This window comes from Cydia fagiglandana, chromosome 1, assembly GCF_963556715.1.
Source record: "Cydia fagiglandana chromosome 1, ilCydFagi1.1, whole genome shotgun sequence".
Taxonomy (NCBI): Eukaryota; Metazoa; Arthropoda; class Insecta; order Lepidoptera; family Tortricidae; genus Cydia; species Cydia fagiglandana.
In genome coordinates this window covers 18547165-18573544 of record NC_085932.1, presented here as the reverse complement: position 1 = coordinate 18573544, position 26380 = coordinate 18547165, and the positions used below count along the sequence as shown (strand labels likewise).

At 40.2% G+C, this 26380-nt stretch overlaps 2 protein-coding genes across 2 annotated transcripts in view; one reads left to right on the top strand and one right to left on the bottom strand.

The window, feature by feature from the left end:
• LOC134665642 (transketolase-like protein 2) lies at positions 1–18334 on the top strand. The gene is made up of 13 exons (XM_063522598.1): positions 1–200; positions 5714–5831; positions 7217–7434; positions 7891–8041; positions 9258–9485; positions 10157–10344; positions 10656–10727; positions 11237–11360; positions 12182–12330; positions 13970–14087; positions 14885–14996; positions 16518–16637; positions 17162–18334. Exons 1-13 carry the CDS (start codon positions 103–105, stop codon positions 17332–17334), a joined length of 1869 nt encoding a protein of 622 aa, XP_063378668.1. The 5' UTR covers positions 1–102; the 3' UTR covers positions 17335–18334.
• The window catches only part of LOC134665567 (uncharacterized), a 34607-nt gene continuing 26453 nt past the window's right edge, over positions 18227–26380 (bottom strand). Inside the window, exons 2-3 of the mRNA XM_063522542.1 lie at positions 21884–21962; positions 18227–21500 (exon numbers count right to left, since the gene is read on the bottom strand). Of these exons, the coding sequence (XP_063378612.1) occupies positions 19544–21500; positions 21884–21962 (2036 nt within the window). The 3' untranslated portion in view covers positions 18227–19543. The remainder of the gene's footprint in view (positions 21501–21883; positions 21963–26380) is intronic.

The following is a 26380-nucleotide window of genomic DNA, read 5'->3' as shown; positions in this document are numbered from 1 at the left end:
CAGTTTTTGACACTTCTTGATTGAAGCGCGCGGCGGGTGGTCAAACTCCCGGTGTAACAACGTGGTGTCTTATATCCTGTGATAAACATTCCTAAATCCACAATGAAGGGTGACAAGAACGTAGACGTCCAGGCTCTTAAGGACATCGCCAACAAGCTCAGAATCGACAGCATAGTCGCCACAAATGCGTCAAAGTCCGGGTGAGTGTCTAACCTCATAGCGTCGGTACTGTGTTGACCCGCTATTTTGAAGGTCTAATGAAGGTTAATAAAGTGTGTATTACCAATTAGATTCCAATAGTTATGACAAGAAGTCTACCTTGGTGGCTTTCGCAGCAATACTACTCACATTTAACTGCTAGAATTCTCAAATATTACACGGAAAATATTCATCAAATGGTGTCTGAATTAAGACTGGCCGGCGTTTTTAGCATAATGCAAATGAGTTGACAAGGTCAGAAGTACATTTGCCGGTGTTCCGGTGGACTTTCGACTGTAATATATAGTAGTACTGTTAGTTTTTTATTTATAAATGATGATTTTCTTTGGATTAGGTTTGCAATCGCGAGGTTAGGACCACGTGATTGATTTGTAGCCATGATCCAAGGCCGCCCGCTCTCATTTCATGACAGATAATACATACTTACTAAATACTTGCTGCACCCACTGTATCATAATGATAAGAGATATAAACACACAGGTACCTACATTTATTAGATAAACAGAGATTTTTAGGGTTCCGTACCCAAAGGCTAAAACGGGACCCTATTACTAAGACTTCGCTGTCCGTCCGTCCGTCCGTCTGTCACCAGGCTGTATCTCACGAACCGTGATAGCTAGACAGTTGAAATTTTCACAGATGATGTATTTCTGTTGCCGCTATAACAACAAATACTAAAACCAGAATAAAATAAAGATTTAAGTGGGGCTCCCATACAGCAAACGTGATTTTTGACCAAAGTTAAGCAACGTCGGGCATGGTCAGTACTTGGATGGGTGACCGTTTTCTTTTTGCATTTTTTCCGGTTTTTTTTTGCTTTATGGTACGGAACCCTTCGTGCGCGAGTCCGACTCGCACTTGCCCGGTTTTTTTATAATCAGTTAATTAAATAAGCTACCTATTTGTGTGTAGATTATATTCAGCTTGTACCTTAAAGCTATAGTTGAAATTTAAATCTGATCTTATTTACTTCACATTCATGATGTAGAAATTGTAAAACAATTCCTTTACAAATTTCCACTCTAATATTTTATTCTCATAGTCCTATATATATCGTCGGCCTAAGTCGCAAACCTCGTAACTCCATTTCAAGGAAATTAGTAATTGCTACCTTGGACAACAATACTTATAGTCACAAATCTCGTAACTCCCCCTGAGGAGTTACAAGGTTTGCGAATTAGGCTGACGATATGTTAAACCAAGTTAAACTTACAGCTAATGGTAGCATAGTGGTAAAGCAACTTTCAATTGCTTTAATATGTAAACAGTTAATATGTAGTTTCCCCACTAATATCCTTAAGTTGGCTCATTTTACTTAAAGGAGACATTCCTATATTTTTTAAAAAGAAACAAAACTGCATTCAATTTTCTTTCTTTTTTTCTTCAATTTCGCTTGTCTAAAAATATTCTTGAGTTTCTTGTAACCTAATGTTTCCTAAAGAAATGTTATCATTAACATTAACTGGATTGACTAGTAGAAAAATATAGCAAGTGTTTTTTTTTTGGAGTTTTACTCGATTTGATTCCCAGTTGAGAAAGGCAAATTTTTAAAAATCTTTGATTGCAGTTTTGTTTCTTTTTAAAAGTAAAGGAATGTCTCCTTTAAGTAAAATGAACCAACTTAAGGATTTAAGGTAGTTTCCCTCCTGGGCCCTGAGGCATGTTCAGATATTTATGAGCACCTTGGCCGCTCCGATATATAAAATAAAATAAAATAAGCCTTTATTGCTGTTTAACACAATAATATGAAAGTATTAAGTGGGAACCTTTGCACTATGTTTCTTCTATACTACAATATATATTATATATCTAATTTCTTAACTAAGTGAATTGGCAACCGGTTTTCGTTTCGTCCTTTTTACAGCTTGTCTTTCGACATAGGCCTCCTCTAAACATTTCCATTTTATCCTGTCTTTTGCAGTTCGTCTCCATGTAGGGCCATCTAACTTTCTTATGTCGTCTTCCCAACGTTTAAATTGTCCTCCTTCTTTTCTTATCCCGTCCCTCGGGTACCATTCCGTTATTATTTTTGTCCACTTTTCTGTCGATATATCTGATGGCGACTGTACCATAAATGGTCTGTGAATTTTGATAGTATTCAACATATTTAAGTATTTGAGTCAGACCAGGCTAAATTGGCAGTAATTTTGATAGCCCAGATGGTGCAAGTGTTAACTATTGTGCATTATTGTGAAGCATTAGAGCCTTTGAGAGCAATAGGTATGGCTCTCAAAGGGTTAACCCTTTGCTAGTATATTTGTCCAACATTTTCTTCCATTCTTGTCCGTCTGTTGCTATTTATTTCTAGTCTTATCTTATCGTTTCTAGGTCTTTTGTTAGTCTATGTAATTAAAATTTGACCTAATTTGTGTGTTTTATATAACGTGAAAGATCTAGCTCATTGTATGTAAATTAAGCTAAACACACCTAATATAAGTTGCCAACTTGTCAATAACCTTTACTTGTCATTGGTGGAGGATCGTGATTGACCAGTGACCTGAGATATAAATAAACCAACACCTATTGATAATGGGAGATATCATCAAAGTCACATATTGTGACTGCAATTGGTTAATTAATTTTCACCACACCAGCGGGTAAAGGCTCTCTTGATTGTTCAAAAACTTATGAGAAAGTTGCTTTTTATCCACATGTTCTCATGGGTTCTCAAGGGTCGGCAACGCTTAAGTGGCTCCTGTGATGTTGCTTATATCCATGGGCGACGATGACCGCTTCCAAACAGGCGGCTCGTCTGCTCGTTTGCTGACTATTACATAAAAAAAATGTTGGGCATAGTAATCTGATACAATTTTTGGGTTGTTTCCTTATGTTGGTTGGTAGAATTTACTTTTAAATGATAATAACACCAAAATGTGGCAATCAAGCATGCCGCTCACCAGATAAAGTAAGTGGCCTCCAAAGTATATAGGTACTTTGGAGGCCTTGAAAATGAAGGAGTGTAAAATGTGTATCTACAAAGGCTCTCTGTGCTGACAAGCCTACACAGCTGCACAGTGCATATTTGGAAACCTGAGCATTAGGAAATTAATTTTCATAACAAAAACTGCTGTTATTAGAGCTAACAAGTAGTTCACATAACATAGTTATTTAATTAATTGCATAAGTTAACTACATGAAGATAATGATTACATTGTAAACCGAGTCAGTAACACTATTACTCAACTGCAGTGGTCCAATCTGTTTCTGTTTTTAGGTCTTTCAATTTTTATCTTTATGTACAAAAAAATTAGGTTCATTATCAAATTTCAAAGATTATCAATTTATCAGTCAACTGAATCATGCATATTCCTTTATCTTTTGCGTGACTTTTGTTTTGATTATTTCTAGTATAAAGTTACATAATAATGATTTAGATAGTGAAATCAAAATCACTTCTTTATCTCTTATAATTATAGACATAGAGATTTTTCTAGCACGAACAAGGCAACACTAGTGACTTCCTTCCGATATGTAGTTGATCGATACCTATCTTATAAGTTTCATATTCAAAGGCCACATTTGGAAATAAATGAACAAGAATAAACTACAAGTAAATATCGGAAAGAAGTCACTAGTAGAGATGCCCCGAATATTCGGCCACTCTCCCGGCAGAATACCGAATATTCGGCATGACATGCGAACATTTTGAGTCACAATTATTATGAAAACTGTTCATCGACAAAGCACAACGTTTGCTAAGATATATTTTTATGTTGAACAAGATTAATGAATTTAGTTCATCATCATCATCATCATCAACGTAGGCCTTTTCGTCTATATCTACCGTTTTTGGTGGCTAAATAGACCGATGCGAGATCGACATGGTCTACAACAGGTCTGACAAGAGAAGTTTGTGGAAACCGGTACTGAGACACCTTGTCGTCGTCTTTGCCTCTTGTCAGCGAGTGCGGCGAACCAGGTCTCATCACAAAACTTGCGACCCTCCGCAACACGTTTGCGCCATTCCGTCCGCTGCTCTGCGAGCTTCTCCCAGTCTTGGTGGTCTATATTCGCAACCGCACCAAGAAGAACACGACGAGGTAGTCGAGAGGGTTCCATCCTGTGCACATGCCCTAGCCAACGCAAACGTCTCTGCTTGAGAAACGCTGTTAGGCTAGGCAGCTGTGCAATTTCTAGAACCCTTTCGTTTGTCACCCTGTCCTGCCATGATATTCATAGGATCTTACGAAGGCAACGCATGTAAATTTAGTTAGAGTTAATCAAATCATACCCATGATAAAAAAATATATTTTGTAATCAACAAATGCTCAAAAACGTGCCTTCGTATTTAACTACTTTCCAAGAATACATTTTAAATATACCTAGTTTTTTGTTATGTTTTTGTGTAATTTTTCTTTAGGTAGGTGCAACAGATATTCGGTATTCGGCCGAATAGTAGGCTACATTTGGCCGAATACCGAATATACGGCAAAGTGGCCGAATACCGAATAGTTGCCGAATATTCGTGGCATCTCTAGTCACTAGCATTGACTCGTTCGTGCTAGAAAAATCTCTAGGTCTACTTATCGTATTTAATTAATCTGTCGCACAACCATTTATCATAGACCACAATTTCGATAAAATTAGCTTATACGGCAATTTCCTCAACGTGTTGGGGGAAGGTCACAGCGTTGCTGATCTGGTTACCACACCGTTAAAAAATATATAGCATGAGAGGAGGCAGTGGCATGAGCGTTGCCCACTGCCCTGCCTTGCTTACTGCCTTAATCCCTTAATCAGGGCATATAAGGGATAGTTTAGAAATTGCGTCCATTTGAAGGACGCAATTTCTAAACTATCCCTTTGCTGCTTTCTAAAATATCCCAGCTGTTTAAAGAGTTATTGTTTGACAATACTGCAATGAAATCGCTAGTACTAACTAGGATAGCGTGATAATCGCACTGCAACAATAAATTCAAAATAATTAGATACTAAAACCTTTAGAGTCATCGCGTGTCATGTCTACCGCGCCGCGCCTGTCTCCTAACTTTGTTAGTTAATTATCTATTCTATTTAATAAATATTTATTTATGGACGTGAGTACCTATTTATTATGGATAGCACCTTATATTACGTAATGCGACATTCGCATCTAGGTAAGTTTGCATACGTTCCTAATTAGTAATTAGTGACATTGCTATATACCCATATAACAATGTCACGCGATTACATAAACTTCGTTCAATAGAAAGTCTTATTTTAAGTTAGAGATCGGGCATGGACTGCCTCTCCTTCACAAACCGCTATGTCATTGGTTAACCCTTTGACCACCACATGCGCACGCGGCTACAGTACAGGCCAATATCAACCGTCAGGAATGCCTCATCCATCAGTACTAGATGTATAAGCGTCCATTGTAGTAAATTTACATACACTTGAATGTGTTGAGTAAATTAACACAGGAATCTAAGAACAATTATTCTGGAACTTGATCGCATATAAATTATTCTCCAAAATAATTCTAGATCTCATCTAAATTTCTGTTTTGTTGCAGACATCCGACATCATGCGCTTCAATGGCAGAAATCATGTCGGTCCTGTTCTTCCACACCATGCGCTACAAGATCTCCGCGCCCAGGGACCCCTCCGCCGACCGCTTCATTCTTTCCAAGGTATTTCGGAAAATATTTGCTAGACTTGGCAGCGACCTTACCACGCTGCCTGAGGCACAAAATTGAGACGCTAAAGGTGTATCCATACCGCTGTTAACTTTTGTGCAGAAAAAGACGCTAAAGGTGCATCCTTCAGTAGTTAATTTGTGTAGAAACACTGTGCAACAGTAGGTAAGTCAACTAATGTTAACGTCTCGCTCCACAAAAGTTAACTGCAGTGTGGATGGATACACCTTAAAGAAGCTGGTGCTTACTTAACTGAGGTTATGTCTCATCAATATTAATCGGTCCTGTGGGTAATAGTGGGTATTATTATTATTGTGGTGTTGTGGGCCTTTGAGTGTCGCATCGACCAGCATTGATCTATTGTGACGGCCCTTTAAAGTTCATTACTAATGCCCGTTGCATCCAGAAAGTTCCAGATTCTTTGGGCTGTAATGTTCTGTACCTCATAGGGTTGCACTACGTGTCGCCCTAGGTAGGTACTTCTTTTTGACATTAGTGGTCCACAAGAGCAGAGAATGTGCATTGCAGTCTCCTCTGACTCCTGACAGAACCTGCATGTCGCATCTTGTTTCTTCCCAATTTGAAACATATGTTTATTCAACTTACAGTGTCCAGTCAGTATTCTGGTCACCGCGCAGGTTTTGTGCCTTTTGAGTCCTAAAAGCTCTTTAGCAGTTCTGCTGTTGAACCCTTTGATTAGAGCTTTCGAGTGTTAATAGTGGGTATTCATGACATCATGAAAGACCATAATTGTAAATATGTACCTACATTTAACATATGCCGGCAAGTCTGAAATCGTGTTTCATTGGTCGAATTCTATTTGGATTTATTATCGTTTGCATTATAATAGGCGAGTAGAAAATACTAATTTAACCTTAACACGCCATTGTCTGGCATATTTGATAACACGAATACTCATATAAAGTATTTATATGAAACCACGCCTACAAGCAAATACAGTAAAATCTAAAATTGCTTTTCTGGATATAATTTATTTTATAATAGGTAAATACTTGCGTTGTACAATAGCGTTGCATATGGACCAATTACTTTATTGCTTAAACTTTTACGATTAGTTTTCTAAAACATTAGTGAATTTCACGATAATTCACGATGCTTAGAAGTTAAGAAAAAGTTGAAAAATTCACCGTCGCAGGCGGGCCTGCCCGCCGCTCATTATGGTATCGTTTGCAGACCTTTCTGCTTAATACATAATTAATTTAGTATGGGGTAGCACATCGTTAAATTATGTGACACGAATTGCAAGATTTTTTTTATCGTTTGTTTTGATCGATAACAAACTTCTCTGCATAGTTTATTACTAGTAAAACCAAGGCACTGGGAATCTACAAAATTATAATAGACAATTCACTACCCAGGGTCACGCCGCTCCCATCCTATACGCCGCGTGGGCTGAGGCCGGCCTCTTCCCCGTGGAGGAGCTCAAGAACCTCCGCAAGATCGACAACGACCTCGAGGGCCACCCCACGCCGCGCCTGAACTTCGTGGATGTGGGCACCGGCTCGCTCGGCCAGGGACTGGCCGTGGCCGCCGGCATGGCCTACGTGGGGAAGTACTTCGACCAGGCGCCCTACAGGTATGTGTCCAATTGTCCATTAGTTAAAGAAACTTCGCAAGATCGACCTCGGCCTCGAGGCCCACCCCACGCTCCCATACAAACATCAGGGACACGCCATTTTTGTATGGGAGCTAACTTTTTTCTGCTGCGTTACGGTACAAAATGTAACTTTTATCTGATCAAGTTGTTAATTTAATACTTACGGAACCTCCTTGATTCATAATTAAATTCCAAATTTTACACGTCAAACTGTTAACATACACAAGTACAGAATAACAAAGAAAGTTAAACATAAAATTTACTAAAAAAAAAAGATACGGATCTAATAATGCCCCTGTATACAAAAAAATTAAAAAGTTAACATGGTTTTTGAAAAATCGATATCCTTTGCTGATTGAAAAGTTGATTCACCCAAATGTAGTGAAAGTTTCATATTGTATAAAACATTGTACACATTTGTCATTACTTCATTAGGGTGTACTGCCTGGTGGGAGACGGCGAGGCCGCCGAGGGCAGCATCTGGGAGTCGCTGCACTTCGCCAGCCACTACAAGCTAGACAACCTGGTGGTCATCTTCGACGTCAACCGACTCGGCCAGTCGGAACCCACCTCGCTGCAGCATCACGTGAGTTAAAACATTATCGTAAGGAAATGTAGACAGGGGATTTACATCCTTATCGTAAGAAAATATAGACATACAGCATTAGGAAACGCTGCACGTCGCGAGCCTCTACAAGCTAGACAACCTGGTCATCTTAAACATCAACCGACTCGGCCAATCGGAGCCCACATTACTGCGGCACCACGTGCCCCACAAGCAGAAGTTTCTTTTTAGTAAAAGTGCATTTTAGTAGTTGTTAGAATTCGGGCCCCTCGTCACTTTCTTCAACCGGCTCGACCAGTTGGAATCAGGTTTCTGACGAGTCAAAATGATGGTTAATAATAATTGAGGCGATATGGGACTCCAATAGTTTTTTGCACAGTAAGAAAGCGGCAACTAGTCACAATTTCACCAGTTATCGTAGACATGCTGTGCTATAGATATTTATTATGAATGTATGCACCACTACAATGCAGCGGTTCACATATATTGTGTATTGCAATCGAGTGGTGCAAGAGCAAGCCGTGCGTCGTACTCACGCGCCCGCCATCGGGCGACGTGGTCAGTAGCGTTCGGACAATTTTCTCAAACCAATATATAACTACTTGGTCAAGCAAATCTTGTCAGTAGAAAAAGGCGGCAAATTTAAAAAAATGTAGGTGCTAAGGGTTATCGTCCCATAGGAAATTTGAATTTCGCGCCTTTTTCTACTGACATGATTTGCTTGACCAAGTATATTTTATGATAAATCCAGATACCCTTTGAATGTAGAATTGCTGAACGTCTGTTCCGTTTCGCTTACGTAGTTACTAATATATAGGGCTTATTGTCACACCTTTCCGATTTAGATATTAATGTTAAAGGAAAGGAAAAGTGAAGTAATATAGAGTTAGACCAAGAAAAGTCTGCAACGATTTTAATAGCACACGCAGCGTAAGTGTTATTGTAAACGTCAATTCTTTGAATTTATGACGTATAAATAACACTTTGCGTATGTTATCAAAATCGCTGCAGACTTTTCTTAGACTAACTCTATTTCTTTACGCGTATTGCGTATTCAAAAGGATTTGAAGCTCTGAAGGTAATAATAACTTTCTTTTGTATTGGAAGTATCTGGAACTCACTCATTATGTATCTATTGTCTTTCAAAGTGTTTGGATCAGTTCAACAATATCTTTCTCTCAATCGTTCTGCCAGTAATCTCGAATCCCACCACAAATAAAGTACTTTCTCTGACTAGGTGGAAGTATACGACGCTCGCTTGAAATCCTTCGGCTTCCACTCGCTGGTGGTCGACGGGCATGACGTCACCGAGCTGGTGAAGGCCTTCGACGAGGCCGCGACCGTCTCCGGCAAGCCCACGGCGCTCGTCGCCAAGACCTTCAAGGGCAAGGGCTTCCCCGGCATCGAGGATCTGGAGAACTGGCATGGAAAGGCTCTTGGCGCTGATGGCGAGAAGATTATCAAGGTTAGCTTATTTAAGACTCTGTTTATTTATTCCATGGTTGTGGATTTGTTCCATGGTCGAAACTGTAAAAAAAAACTCATTCAGCAAGTTCCTCAAAATCATCAAGGTTTGCTATTCAAAAACTGAAGATATAGATGATCAAGCAAATATTGTCAGTAGAAAAAGGCGCGACATTCAAATTTTCTATGAAATGATATCTACCTTTACGCCAAAATTTTTAAATTTACCGGCTTTTTCTACTGACAAGATCTGCTTGACCAACTATAGTTTATTGTCAGCAGATTTTCCCCAACATAGTATACAACATGGTTCTAAGGGTAGTATTCCATCAGTCCAATATATTTATCCAATGTGTATTGCGTCTCACATTTTGTTCAATGAGAGAGTGAGACAAAGAAATTGGACAGGTGGAATATCGCCCTAATAAATGAGGAGTGATGATAGTTTTGTATAAATTACATACCTACTGCATTACATTATTTATACCGCAGTGTACACAGATTGTGCATTGCAACTAAGTAGTGCTAGAGTGAACCGTGCGTCGTACTCACGCGTCCGCCGTCGGACGAAGTGGTCAGTAGCGTTCGGACACTAAAAACAATTGCTGCAACAATCGTTTAGTTCAGCCCGCTGCCAAAACCAATGTTTAACAAGCTCTTTTTACCCCGCAGCACCTGCAGTCGCAGATCAAGAACAACACAATCTCGCTGAAGCCCAAGCCGCCGCTAGCGGAGGCGCCGCGCGTGCACATCGGCGACATCACGCTGTCGTCCCCGCCCGCGTACAAGCAGGGCGAGCAGGTCGCCACCCGCCTGGCTTATGGTACCGCGCTCAAGAAGATCGCCGACACCAACCTGAGGTTAGTCGCTCATACTGCTGGGTGTAAGTCTCCTTTTTCTGATGAACTTTTGAATCTATCACTACACCTTATAAAACAAAGTCCTCGCCGCGTCTCTCTCTTTGTGTGTTTGTATGTTCGCGATAAACTCAAAAACTACTGAACGGATTTTCTTGCGGTTTTCACCTATCAATTGATTTTTGAGGAAGGTTTAGGTGTATGAAGGTTTAGGTGGCGGGTCGCTAGTTTGTTTAAAAATTAACCTTATATGTAAACTTTAGGTTTTGAGTCCTCACGGGAATGTAATATTTATTGGTTATTAATTGTTTCAGGGTAATCGCGCTCGATGGTGACACTAAGAACTCTACCTTCAGTGACAAACTACGCAACGCCTACCCTGAGAGGTAAGTTTTTTCCCTCGTCTTTACTTATAAAACTGTATACATTAATATATGGATGAAAAAATAGACAGCGTACATGAACTGTAGGGGCTATCAATGAAGTCCCTTGCCCAATGGTGCGAAGTGTAAAGGTCTACTTAAAGTTTCCGATTCAGGCTAAAAGCTGCAAAAGGTGACAAACCAGGCTCGGAACCTAAAAAAATACCGTTCGTTCATTAGTTTATTATTTCATTATTAATGGTACAATCTAATAATACTAAGTTGTTACCTAAATACATGATTCAGTCCTACGTAAAGACCATATAAAATAATTAAAAATATTGGCATATTTCGGATTTTACAAAAAATCGGTGCCGAGCCTTAGTGGCAAATGCTTCAACGTGTACTGTCCTAGTAAAGATTTTTTTTTATAGTCTAATTAAAATGTTCGTAGCAATTAAGCATCTATTGTGATGGAGCATGTTAACTAACTTTATTTCAGTGTAAAATCACAAACCCTTTTAAATGTTCAGATACATCGAGTGCTTCATAGCGGAGCAGAACCTGGTGGGCGTGGCCACCGGCGCCGCCTGCCGCGACCGCACCGTCGCGTTCGTCTCCACCTTCGCTGCCTTCTTCACCAGGACCTTCGACCAGGTCTGGATACCAATTATAGTCCTGTGTGAACTAACGATATCCAGTCCATAATCACGTTGACCTAACACAAATGTACCTATCGGCATCAGTACCTCTCCCCTATTAACCCTTTTCCAGGCCGCACCAATCTACAAGGTTTTCCCAAAAAATCCTAATATATTCTAATTAATACAGCTATGATGATTCGTTTGAAGACAAATTACATTTCCCAAAAGTTAAATATGATTTGCACTTTAAATCGGATCGCTAAGGTTCATATTATACTGGCGCGTATGTGGCCGATAAATCGTACTATGCATGGAAAAGGGTTAAGTGAGCTTCAACCATCGCCAAGTTCATCCAATTCCAAATCACAAAAAAACCACGGCCGGGATAGATTCTGGTAATAAAAAAAGAAATGAAACAGAAATGCCCGCCAGTCGCTGTAAAACGGGCGTCCTAGTTATATCATCGTGCTAGGGATGTGAAACTCCTCCCTTTGGGCAAACTCGGCTCAGTTCGGCTCAGCATTGCTCCGAGCAATTATTAGGGTTGACACAACTTGACGTCCCTTTGCGTGCATAACCACAGATAAGATAATGGCTTCAATTTTGACAACTTTAAATAGCCGAAAGGGATAAAGGAAGAGCATGATTCGACCCTGAACCGCTGTCAAACTTCGGTTTTGTAGGAAGTTTCCGTTCTGTACGGTAGTACTATTATTTATTTTATGATCGTGGGCAGACTACAGTACAATTCACAAACTGTTCCCTGCCATTACAAACCAAATTGTATTGTTTCCATAACAAAGATAGTAGTAGTAACTTTAGTAAATGTTTCAGATCCGCATGGGCGCCATCAGCCAGAGCAACATCAACCTGGCTGGCTCGCACTGCGGCGTCAGCATCGGCGAGGACGGGCCCTCGCAGATGGGGCTCGAGGACCTGGCGCTGTTCCGCGCCGTGCCCACCGCCACCGTCTTCTACCCCTCGTGAGTACATCAACTTGGTTGACTACAATCATATTGGAGAGTGCGGTCATTCAAGTATGAGGTCAATGATTTAGGGCTGTACAGCACTATGCCGACGTCTGCCTGTTCAACCCCTTTGTAAGTGGCAGGATAGGTACATTATATTCATAGTGTAGGGGTGGTATTCCATCTCTCTAATATCTTTTATGTATTTTGTCTCACATTCTGCTTAATGAGAGAGTGAGACGCAAAGACATTGGACAAAGAAATTGGACAGATGGAATACCACCCAAATACAGATGGAATAGCTGCCTATGTCAACAGCTGTGCTATACGTGCTAATTTCGCCATTTTCCACCTTTTCCCTATTCCAGCGGATTCTCGATCATCATTTTATTCCTTTTGATAAACTTTCATAATTATGTGCCCCTACATGTTGTTGAAGAAGTAAGAACTCAGCAGGAGATGACTTAAAAATTTCAGCGACATACTGACAAATCTATATCTATGGGTGGTATTCCAACTGTCCAATGTGTATGTTGTCTCAAATTTGCTTAGTGAGAAAGTGAGATGCAATGACATTGGACCAAGATATTGGATAGACGGAATACTACCCAAACGCGTGCTTCAACTGCCATTTGACTGTGTAGAATACGATTAATTTAGAGCTCTTATACTTAAAATCTTCCATATAATTCTAAACTGCACTACATTATTTATATCGCAGTGTACACAAATTGTCCATTGCAACTAAGTGGTGCTATATTAAACCGTGCGTCGTACTCACGCTCCCGCCGTCGGGCGACGTGGTCAGTAGCGCTCGAACAACCTTTCCAGGATGTTGTAAAAGTTCCCAATAATCTGGAAACTTTTTTTATGTTTCATGAAATTTCCCAGATATTCGAGTTCCAACTGTGAACACTTTCCGCCGCTAACTAAAACCAAATAGAATTTAGACTAGAGATATATTGTCATCTACTAGAGGATAGGCCAAGGTATGGCGCCACCGCCATACCTTTGGCCTATCCTCGAGTAGATGGCGATACTTTTTGACATTTAACAAATCTAACACATATCAGTGACAAAATAAGGATCTAAGTCAAATGGCGCTCTAAAATTGCTAAACATAATTAATGACAATATTCCTCTATTTCAAATTTTCTTTGCTAAAACTTAGTTGTTCAGCACTGATTCTTTCAGCAAATTAAAATTACCTACATATTTACCTTTTTAAACGCCAGATATATCAGCCGGCGTATTATGGATAGCTTTATCCATCTTTATCCACGTGATAAAATAACTGTCACTGTTTAACACCGTGAGATAGAAAGTGACGGACACCGTTTTATCACGCTGTCACGTAGACAAGAACGACCATCATATCCGTACTGAACACGGCAACCTTTTTACTACAAGTGAATCAATATTATTTATTTATTTATGAAATAAGTAACAGCATTACAGTATAAAACCAAGCCACTGTAAAACTACAAAATTTTAAAAAAAGACGGAAAAATAATAGACATATTTATAAACGAAATTAACTAAACATCAGATTTGGGCGACGACGTAACAGCGTGGCTCCGTAGCGTCGTCTGACTCGGCGTAGGGTAATCTAAGTAGTAAATGTATCTTCAGCAACAAGTTATGTTGTTTCCAGTGACGCCGTGTCGACGGAGCGCGCCGTGGAGCTGGCCGCCAACACCAAGGGCATCTGCTACATCCGCACCTCCCGCCCCAACACCTCCATGCTCTACCCCAACGACGAGGTCTTCAAGGTCAGTCCACTAACTTTCATTCTACTGACGTAGTCTGCGGCGGAAGTATCTAAGCGTTAGGGCTGATTTAGACGGCGCGCGAACTCGTATGCGATTTTAGTTACATTGATGACTGTTGGTTACAAATACCGCAATGTAATGAAACTCGCATGGGACTTCTCGCACTGTCTAAATGAAACATTAGGGGCGTTCAAAATCATCAAAGAGTAAGTAGTAATTATCAAGCGGACCCCAGGCTTCCATGAGCCGTGGCAAAAATGCCGGGAAAATGCGAGGAAGTAAAAGTAGGGTACAATAATTCTGAGTAGCTGGCCCGCTGTCAGAGACGAAGCGTACTCGGAAAGCGAGTTTATTTAGATTTACCCAAAAACGTTTACGATGAAAAATTTGCATACTTCGCATATTTTCCTCGAGAATATACCACATGATTATTTTCTTAAGAATTTAAAGTTTAGATATACACTAAATTATAGGAATCAACAGACATTTTAGTTATTGAATGTATATTTATAAAAATGTTCTGACGAGATCGAAGTTCGTATACTTCCTTGATTTTAGTAACAATGAAATATGTTCGAGTTAGACCAAGAAAAGTCCGCAGCGATTTTGATAGCACACGCAGGGCAAGTGTTATTTTAAACGTCAAACTTCTATGAAATTATGACGTGTTAAATAACACTTGCACTGCGTATGGTATCAAAACCAATGCAGACTTTTCTTAGTCTAACTCTATTTATAAGCTTGTGAAAATTGTATGTTTGAATAAGATTGTTGAAAGTTACGGAACGTTATTCCAGGTCGGACAAGCCAAGGTCGTCCGCCAGTCTCCCAAGGACCAGGTGCTGCTGATCGGCGCCGGTATCACGCTGCACGAATCCGTCGCCGCCGCGGAGGCGCTCAAGGCTGAAGGTATTATTTACCACCTTATTATTCAGAACCCACTGTGTCCCACTGCTGGGCAAAGGCCTCCCCCCTCTTCCTCCTCTCGTCTCTATTTAGTGCAATATCTGGCCAGCCTCTCAAGAAGGAGTCCAAGTTATCCCGCATCGCCGACGAGGCCTGCCGGCTTCCCGGTTAGACTCGTGGCACTCCCACTCTGTGGTTAACTTGGCCCACAAGTCGTCCGGCATTCGGCAGACATGATCAACCCAGTCCCATTTTAACTTACCACCTTAGCACAGAATAAATAATCGTACTAGGTACAGAAGACTCACTCTCTAACAAAACGCGTCTGTTACGAGCATGATAGATATGGCCGCTAGGTGGCGACAGCGCCACGCGCGACTTATGGCTAGCCACCAAAATTGATGTGGAACGGATTTACTTGTAGCTACCTGTTGCAAAGCGACGAAATCGCGGAGTGAGCGACGCCTGACCTTAGTATCTAATAATAATAATTCAGCTTATATACGTCGCACTGTTGGGCACAGGCATCCTGTCAAACGCAAGAGGGCTTTGGCTATAGTCCCCTCCTGGCCCAGTGCAGTTTTCTTCACACTTCACTTCACATACATTCTTCACATACACCTTTTGAATTTCTTCGCGGATGTATGCAGGTTTCCTCACGATGAATCTTTTCACCGAAACGAACGTGGTACATATCAAATGATATTTCCTACATTAGTTCCGAAAAACTCATTGGTACGAGCCAGCCTTACATCTATTCGCTGTTTTTAAGCAGATTCGGCGAATTGTTCGACGAACGTTAGTAGTGTGCCATCAATTATCGCTGAAGCACTGCGTCGTTACAGCGGCATACATAATTTGTGTGTAGCTTTGACGCGGTGCTAGAGTGAACCGTGCGTCGTACTCATGCGCCCGCCGTCGGGCGACGTGGTCAGTAGCGTACGGACATAGGTATTTTTATAAAACAACTTTCAATGCGTGTTGAGGTTAGCCTTGTTTATAACTATTTCAAATCGACAGCGTAAAGCTCGCTTTCAGACGGCACCGCTATCATAGGAAACTAGAGCATAAAGATCGGTTTTCCTAGGATAGCGGTGCCGTCATATACCGGCCGACTCCATACTAAATAATACGGCTAAATATGGATGTCGTAGTGTTTGTATGGAGACGGCCGGGTATATTTACGGGTGTGGCAGAGACAGAGTCGCACCATAATGGTTCGTTTTTACCTTGTTTGTGTATGAGTATGTTTTAAAGTATTACCTTAAACATTGAAAGAACAGTGTGTGTAAAAGTCACTGAACGAAATCCTTCGTTCTCGACCGGTCTCTTTGGGCTCATTGCGAGAACTCGCATGCGAGTTTCATTACGTTATGGTATTTGATCGGTCGGCTGGATTGGATGTAACCTCAATAGTCCGCAATGTAACTAAGTCGCATGCGAGTTTGTGCGCCGTCTAAATGAACCCTTATTCGCATGTATCTAAAAGTATGATAGCCGTTAACAATTGAACATTGTTGTTAGGAATCAACGCCCGCGTGCTGGACCCGTTCACCATCAAGCCGCTGGACGAGGCGGCCGTGCTGGCCAACGCGCGCGCCTGCGGCGGCCGCATCGTCGTCGTCGAAGACCACTACCAAGCCGGTCAGTTCCATTCACACGTCTTTATCATCTCTGACCTTTTTCAGCTAAACATAACTTGTAGATTTTCAACATATTGATTATTGGAAATTTCGGGCCACCGTATTTTTACAAATACAAAAATACAAATACAAATGCATTTATATTTACTTTTTACATCAGTTCTTAGGTATAATATATTATATTATTATTTATAATATATTATTATTTATTGGTATTTTTTATTTCCTATGTCGTTCATCAATATATGATAGTTGTCTCAGTTAATACTATGTCATGCTCTTTAATAGTGTTAATTTTGATTACTAACAACAACAAAAAATTACAACCGCTATCGAGGAATCCAAAATCTAAACTACATATTATTCGATTATACGGCCGAAAACCCCGAAAACGATTTCCATTTCCACAATATTATTCATTTTTACTCGTAAGTCTAAATTACTTATTTCGTTCCGGATTCCTTATGCCTCCGCTCACAAACGATTGGCGTAATTTTGAATAATAAGAGCGAGTAACAATTCCAGGAGGCATCGGCGAAGCCGTGCTGTCGGCGGTGGCGCTGCAACGCGACGTCGTGGTGAAGCACGTGTTCGTGACGGAGGTGCCGCGCTCGGGGCCGCCCGCCGCGCTGCTCGACAAGTACGGCCTCTCCGCGCCGCACATCGCCAGCGCCGCCCGCGCCGTGCTCAAGGCCTAGACGCTACCTCCCCCCTCCCCACCGCGAGAATCGACAAACGTGCAAAACATCACGGTAATATTTCCCTGGCCGATGACGGCTGCTCTGATCGGCGATTAACGCATACGTCGTTCGCATTCCGATTCTCGTGGGACGTCCGACTTGCCAAGATTCACAAAGTGTCAAATAGGGAGTCGCGAGTGTGTCAAATTGTAATCATTTTATCGGGGTTGTACAGACTATAAATACGGGCAAAAGTAGGGACCATTGTTTTCGGTCGCTTTCTATGTGACTGATCGCCGGCAGTCATCGTTTTATTTGAAAATTGACAAACAACCCGCCTCCTCGCGGCTGAAATTGCCCCGTCTCAAGAACTCAATTGTTTGTTCCGGTCATTATTGATAACATTCCTGTTATTAGGTACATTCCGAACGTACTTTTCTATTTTGAATCTAGTTCCTAAGCGGCTATGGTGTACTGTCCTACACTGATCCAATGAGCTTGTTCGCTCAATCTGGTTGTTTCATTACGTGTATACATCGATATAATGAAATGCTATTTTTATACATCATTGTTATTCAGTGCCTTAATTAATCTCGACTGAATACTTTTAAATCATTTATTGTCAACTTTTAGGTTCATCCTCTAACTTTGCTATAAACATTCAGTCGGGATGTTAGCATAGATATAATCTATAAGAATGTGTGCGGGTACGCAGACTGTTGAACGTTTTGGATAGATTTTTACGATTTGCTTAGCTTGTAAGGAAAATTTACTATTTGTTATATTGCAATCATGATGGTGTGTCAAGGTATAAATGGGCACATGCCTGGTATAAGGCATACATTTAAGTAACCTCAGGTTACTACGGGCTTCCTCCCTTTGTTATGTTACAGAAATCATACAAAATATGATTAGATCAAATGTTTAATTGGTATATTACATTCCCGTTGCATTTTGTTTTTCATTCATTTATCACAGAACAATGTTTTCTGTAATAAATAATATATCAAGTACAAAACGTGGTTTTATTATGAAACAGTTTATATTAATCTATTAAATGTTATATTAACAACCAAGTAAAAACCTTAACACTAATGACTAGAATAACTCTGTTTGATTCTGTATGTACATTTATTCGAAAACGCAGTGAGAGTTTACTGAAGCTACAAACCAATACGGTCTTTATTATATAAATAAATAAATATTATTTTAATTACTTATGTGAGTGTAAAAATTTACAATTAATAGCTAAACTGCAAAACGTAATTCAAGACCAAAAAAAGTAAGAAATGTTGCCACTTTTTTACTAGCGCGTCTTGTATTTATGTACAAATAAGTAAATAAAAGTACTTTATTAAATAGTAGGAGTAAAATTACTAAGGAATAAATTATCTTAGCGTGATTATTTATCAAAAGCAATTTACTATTTTACAAACAAATTATTTCAATGGCAACATTGTCGTACTTTTTTTGGTCTTGAATTACGTTTTGCAGTATAGTTATAATAAAAGTTTGCTGCAAGTGTAACACAAATATTTTGACCCATTTTAAATACATCATACAAGGGAACAATAGAAACCATCAGCCGTGACTGCAGTTTTAGTAAACTCTCATTAACACCTATTTAAATAATCCTACGTTAGAGGTGTCAAATGACTAGTTTCATTAGTTTTCTATGTCTACATAAATATTGTTGATTGAAAATTGTAATCTAGTTATTTGTACCCTCACAACAACATTAGATTAAAAAGGCACATACAAGTTTCTCACTAATTCATATAAAGTATGATTACCGTATCATATTCTTTCAAGCGAAGTTTTAAAATGCACAACACATAGATCTATAACGAAATTTAACAAAGCACAACTGTAAAAGGTAAACTATGGATTAATTAAACAATGTCAATAAAGTTTACCGCAATACACAATTAAATAATGGACGGACGCGATCAACAACCAGTAGCCCTCTCTGAATTCAGTAGCGAAAGTCCACAGTTAATTTAAAATCTCACTACAGCAAGTTAAATGCACTTTAGCAGCCAGTATACAACATTCTTTGGCTATAATTAAACAATTCTCATGTTGTGATAGGCACTTGTTTTAATGTTCAGTTTTTAACACGCAAGTCAATTGTTCTCACCTATTAGCAAGACAGGCACAGCACAAAACGCGGACACTCAACGAGGAACCTTCATAGTCTGGAAATCAGTCCAATAGGCAGAGGTCTTTACCCCCACTCACTGGCAGGCCCTTCCGAAGGGGACGGCTGTGGGTTCACAGCTTCACCCGTCCTCTCATCCAACTCGCCTGGCAAATAATCTTTCCAACTCCTAAAAAGATATCTCGTAAATTTCCGGAGTTGCCTGAACTTGCAATAAGTGGCACCTTCCGCTGACTGCAGTTGCTGGGTTTGAATCAAAAAACCTTTTTCCTTAAAGGTTTGCTCTAGCTTCTCCCTCTGTAGACTTTTCCGAGATTTTCTCTTCCTCTTACTCAAGTCTTCTTTACTCAAAGCAGTCGCCGGTGCCTCGATTTTAGGTTGACTTGAAACGGAGGCTTCGGCTAACTGAGCTCGACCCTGATTGGAGTCTCTATGCAAGTAATCATATCCCTTATTCCCTTTGTTGCCTGTTCCACTGTAGTATCTGAAGTTTCCTCCAGAATCTACAGAGAGCATCTTCTTTTCTTGTAAGGAGGGCTTTGATCCCCCAGTAAATTTAAATTTGCAGATGCTGACTTCTGTAGTTGGTGTCGTGGAATTAGTCTTGGTTGGCACAGGAGGAATGAAGATCGCCGACCTCTTCCGCTTGACCGGCGCCTGCACCGGTACGGGATTTGGGGATGACCTCTTCATCTTAACCACATCAGGGTTTTTTGATTCCTCGGTTTTCTTTATTACGTTAGGGTCTAGTAACTCAGAAATTTGTTTTAGAACTAATTTATTCTTGTTATCTTCGACCGGCGTCGAAGGTTCCGTGGATATGCTTTCGCTCACACTACTTGGGGTAGATAACCGCTCTTGTTCTTCTGGTGAGAATGGCAGCTGGCCCGACGCCGCTAGCCTCTGATAGTAGAGGAGCTGCGTCTGTAAAGCTAGCGGGTGCATATATATGCCAGCGTTAGGCCAGTACACGTAGCCGGGGAACTTTCCGTCCCCATCGGGACTCGCCGTTGATTGAGCAGGTTCCGATAGCGTCGGGGACACGTTCCGGTTCAACCGTGACAGGTCGGGTGAACTGCTAGCTGTAGCAGGAAGATTAGTATTCCTTTGGATTACAGATATGGCGTTAGGCTGTTCTTTATCCTCAATTATTTCAGTTTCAGGTTCAGTCTTTACTTCAGGTAGCGACGTATAAATATTGCCGAATTTCTTTTGAATTTGAATCTTCAGCTCGTGCAGATCTCTTATACAAAGATTGAGAGGCTCCTCGTCGCTGTGCAAGGGGCCGGCGATAGTGACGGGCGCCTCGGGCATCGGCTCGTCCGGACTGGCGAACTGTGGCGGCGTCAGAGTTTCTAATCTTTTCTTATTTTCCTGTGACAGCTTCCTTTCCAACAAGTTTGAGATAATTCTGTTCTGTAAGTCGGTTTTGGATGCACTTAATCCGTCACTTCGTAACGGTGGACACATGCTAAGTTGATTTCTCTCCACCTGAGGCGGAGGTTGTCCGGGTACAACTGTCCCGTAGTTTTCATAAATGAGATGGCAAATATCTGCCTTCTTGGGTTTGCGGCCTCTTCTAGGCTTGGAATTATTTAGCGTCATTTCCCCCATGTACGGCAGATCTTCGTAAGTGACAATCTTACTTGGAGCGATGGCCGGATTTTTCTTCTTCTCGTCCTTTTTAGGTGCTTTAGCCATGTTTGGTACAGTTAGTGACCCGGTCTCATTCTGAATGCCTGCTAACCTTTGCGCCCATATTTTGAAGGTCTCGTTTGTGATGTTATTGAGATCGACGGGTTCCACTTTAGGTTTCTCCGGTTTCTTGGATTTATTGACTTTCTGAAGGCTCTGCTCGTAGTGGTCAAGGTACTCTTGGGGCAGGGCCTGGTGGTGGAACTTGAGCTTCCATCGGTTCTTCTGGCGGCTGCGGTGCTTGGGCTTGGGCTGCTCACCCTTGTCCGCGCGCGCTTTACTCGCTGACAGTAGCTGCTGCCGAAGCAACTCCTTATTTTCTGATGTCCTGAAAAAAAACACGATTTAATTACACTTAGGTCTGGCCTAGTGGGTAGTGACCCTGCCTATGAAGCCGATGGTCCCGGGTTCGAATCCTGGTAAGGGCATTTATTTGTATATGATACAGATATTTGTTCCTGAGTCATAGCTGTTTTCTGTGTATTTAAGTATTTATGTATTATATTATATAGTTGTCTGAGTACCCACAACACAAGCCTTCTTGAGCTTACCGTGGGGCTTAGTCAATTTGTGTAAAAATGTCCTATAATATTATTTTTTTAGGTAAACAGGTGTTGTCTAGAAGTTAAGATTCAGAATGAGTTTCAAATGTTTTTTGTTATAAAGTTATCTGGTAAGTAGGCCTTTTGGAAATGTTGAGGTTGTGTTTACCTGTTGGCGGGATGAAGCTGCGCAGGCGACGCGAGCGGCGCGGGACACACGTCAGCGCACGCCACGCGGCGCATCACTTCTGGAACAACAATTAGTTCGACATTATAAACGACATTCAAAGAAATGAACAAATCATTTTTGTGAAGCAAAATAAGATAGACTAAAATAATCTACCAGTCAATGAAGTCATAGGGTCAAATATAAACTTCTTAAAACTAGATATATCTACGATTTACCTACATTTTAAATGAAATTCATGCAACCTACAAAAATAAACCGTTGTTAGGTAGCTTACAAAATTGTAAGTATATAATCTGATACTACTCAGTAGTAAAAATAGTTCAATTACCTGCACGCACAAACAAGTAATTTTTTTAGCAAAGTTGTTATTTTTTTGGTAGTGATTGAAATCATTTAACAAACATGAAATTCAGTTATTTAATAATACGTTTTTATAGACAAAGTTATAAACAAACTTATGTTCATAAATTTCATAATTCCTATATAACTACGCAGCTTGATTAAAAATGTTAGAATGATTGACAGCCGTGATCTCGCAGAGCAAAAGAGGTAAAAGAAGTGAGTTCTCGCGAGGTAACCCGAGCGCGCCCGAAATACGCGCGCCGCGAAAGGCGCGTCCCGAAATAAAGGATGATACCAATTTCGCAACGCTTGCGCAAATAGACTCTCCTTTTACGGCAACTATACTCCAGTTACCTACTGGGATAGCCTTGGCTAGGGCCTAGCTCCTTTTCCAAAATGTACCATGGGTCTGATCTAAGGAGATCGGGGTCTGATCGCGTATCCTATGTTATCAGTATCACTTGGTCCCTCTGCCCTGAGGTACCCAGGCAAGTGCTAAATGAAACTAGGTACTTATATGTACCGGATTTTGGGCAAATATTTAGATAGCAACGCGTTGTCAATTTCATTTACAAATACCTATTACCTACCTGCTGAGTAATTCAAACTTATCAAGCTGGGATATGTTGCAAGATACACATTCATTCATTAACTTTAGCAAGTATCTATAATCTACGTAAGTAGGTAGAGCTACATAGAAGGTAGGTATATTTGGGTACCTCAGTAGGTACATATTTAATACGCATCTTGCATCTAAGGTTTATTTATGAATTTGTGACTCACCTAAGTTATGCGAGTCTAAAAACCATTGCACTTTTACATTTCAAATACGCTGAAGTGTGCTTGCATGCGTATAGGTATAAATGTCATGCTTAAAGGGTTGATAAATATGTTGACGAGGAGTCTATTGTTATATTATCTTCTAAAATTAAAACATTAAGCTTACGTTATCAAAAAACAATCACACCCACTTAAGTAGGTACTTAATGTGTAGATAATAAGAAAGATCAGTAGGTAAATATTCTAAACAAAGTCCATTGAGAATTGACCGACAGCTGGGTTATCTTACCGAGTCGCTAATAAAGCGCCATAGTAAACACAATGAGTCACGCCCGCGCCGGTATTATTTACACATCGCTATATATAAATGAAGATGGCTTACCTACTTCTATGCTCATACGCATCAAATAAGTAATAAGTAAAAAAATAGTTATTTGTACAACAAGAGATCAAAGTTTGATATTTCTTCGAGTGCTTATTTTGAGTCCCGTGCAAGCGAAAGATTCTATAATATAAGCGTAGCGAGTGAATCTAATTTAGAATCTTGAGCGTAGTAAGGGATTCAAAAGCGCACGAGATGTAAATAACTTTGATCTCGTGTAGTACACAAAATTTTTCACCCTAAGCAGTGAGAACATATCTAGAGGGACAGAGATAATAGAACCCAAATATATCGAACTTGTATTAGACCCCGCATGTTGAAATGACATTTGACTATAAAGGTCACGTGAATGACATTTTGTCTCACTCAGTGAGCAAAATGCGATTTTGCTCACTCGTTTTGTCTCACTCAGTGAGCAAAATGCGGTTTTGCTCACTGAGTGAGACAAAATGACTCAGTGAGCAAAATCGCATTTTGCTCACTGTTTTTAAGAAGCAAAGTACCCTTGTTCGAGCTGCTGAGGTGAAAAATACATTTAATGTAGTCCCAATGTACCTATAATTTTTCTATGTAGGTACATGAAAACTATAAATCACTATACACACACTCACACACTGTATGTATGTTTGCAATAAATTAAAAAAAACTACTGAATGGATTTTCATGCTGTTTTCACCTCTAAGTAAATAAAGTGATGCTTGAGGAAGGTTTAGGTGTAGGTATAATTTGTTAAAGTTTTGTATAACCCGTGCGAAGCCGGGGCGCGGGTCGCTAGTTTGTTAATCGGTTCTTTAAGATATACGTACAATACATCTTATAAATATAGTAATTATTTTTATAAGTAACCCTACTCTAAGAAAAAACCATACCTAAGTCTGTAGTACAGAATCAAAAATATTCCGTTTTCTTATTAATAATATACAAGTCCAGTCCAGAAAAATAAACAACCTACCTACAGTAGGTACTGTTTTGAGCTTTGAATCATGAACCTAACCTGCCGCAAGGTGGGCGTACTAGAAACCCATGGAACTGTTTGGAATTTACACAATACATGCGCAGTGGAAGCGTGCTGGGCTGGGCCCATAACCTGCTGGGTTTAAGACGTTACAGGAAAATTTCTACATATTATGGGTAAAGTACTGACCATTCATAATTTTCAAACGTTTGATTCTATCCACGTTTACACGGATACCTACTAGAATACCTTCTAAACAAGACATTTGTGTTTACAATACACATTTCTAAGAGTTGTAACAAACGAGAAACGAGCATCCTACATTAAACATCCGGCTGGATACCCAAAACTAGAATGAGTTAGCTATTAATTATATAATTAATTAGTTTACTAACTGGGCGGCCCAATTTGTTACGTCAACTCACCGTAAACTGTTCACTTCAAACAGGGCTTCATTCTGTTTGTCGTAATCCAATTCTAGTTCAATATAATTATCAGTGCGGGTGCGAGATATTAGAAGCAGGCGTCAACCAATAGGTAAGCTGTCAATTTACTACCAAAACCTTTCATCAAATCTATAAGTTTATTTATGGAACTATGTTTATGGCGATTATACCTACAGACAAACAAAGCCTATATTACCATTCAAGGCATGTTCAGATTATGGAGCACTTATTAGTCGTAAAATTGCAACTATCGATATATGCGTAGGACGCTAGGACCTACCTACGTATCTAACGTTGAAACCTTTTTCATACCTAAACCTCATAACAAAATGGTTTATTCATTTGGTAAATAAACGAGGTAAAGTTAATAAAAACTAATTTATAAATTAATCTCGGGTAAAATATTCTTATCAAATCAGCTGCCCAACGTATCTCTCATCACATCTTAGATGTGTTACTAATGTTACTATAGCACATTACACATACGGGCAACCCAGCCGTGACGTCACGAGACGCAGTCTGGCGAACAGCCAAGTGTACCACGTCACGGGTGCGCCTATCACGGGAGATTTAACCTTATACCCATTACGTAAGATACATTTTAATTAGGGCGTTCTACGGATGTAAACACGGCTATGTGGGCAAAAGGAGTGGATATTTCGGGTTTATTGTATCTTGGAAACTTGTGAAAGTATGCCGGGAAAACGCGTGCCAGTTTACTTTTGTGTGTTCATTTCAGATGATTGTTTCGTGGCTGAGGAAATATACTGGGGCCAAATTCGACACATACAACCTGTCAGATTTCGCATCCACGTCAAATCAACAGTTGATTTTATCGCATACTGAGTTATGATTCCATCAACGGTGGATAATATCATTTGGTACAACCAAAACTCCACTCTAAACTAAAGGTGGTTCGGTTTGGTTTGCTTGTCACCCTAAGTGTGGATTGCTAATGTCAAATTTTGACATTGTACGTATTCGAGAACTTATGATTTTTCCCACATCAACGGGAGATCAACACGATACGTCAAACGTCGCTTGTCGAATAGGGGTCCTGGGGCCTTATTCCACTTGTGCAAAGCTGACATTTCAAATCAACATCACATCAACAGATGATTGTATCGCATTGTTCAATGGAATCGCGTTCTATCGCAAACTTGTGATCGAAAAAATAAGTAAGAAAAAATCAACTTTGTTTTATTACTACTATACGGTTTATAATGACTTTGAACTCGGGGTAGGTCGGTTAAGTCGGTTTGGTTCGGTTGTCACCTAACTGTGGATTGCTAATGTCAAATTTTGACAGGCATGGATACTATCGCTAGACTTTTTTGTCCATGGGCTTGGGCACCATCTTGGAGTTTTTGACGTGCGAAAGGGTATTTTATAGCATAGAGTAAAGCTTTTTTTTTTTCAATATATACGTTTACAGGAATTAATGACATCTTGTGAGCGATAGATGAACTAAAGCGCTATTCATGGTGCGGCGGCGAGTAGTGGAACTATATGTGACAATTTCCATCAATCAAAAGGGGACTACACTGTTGATGGTCGATAAAGGCTATTAT

Coding starts and splice junctions, on each gene's coding strand:
- LOC134665642 (XM_063522598.1), top strand. CDS start 103: ATGAAGGGTGACAAGAACGTAGACGTCCAGGCTCTTAAGGACATCGCC. Junction 10,728..11,236: donor CGCAACGCCTACCCTGAGAG/GTAAGTTTTTTC, acceptor TTAAATGTTCAG/ATACATCGAGTGCTTCATAG. Junction 11,361..12,181: donor TCACCAGGACCTTCGACCAG/GTCTGGATACCA, acceptor TAAATGTTTCAG/ATCCGCATGGGCGCCATCAG.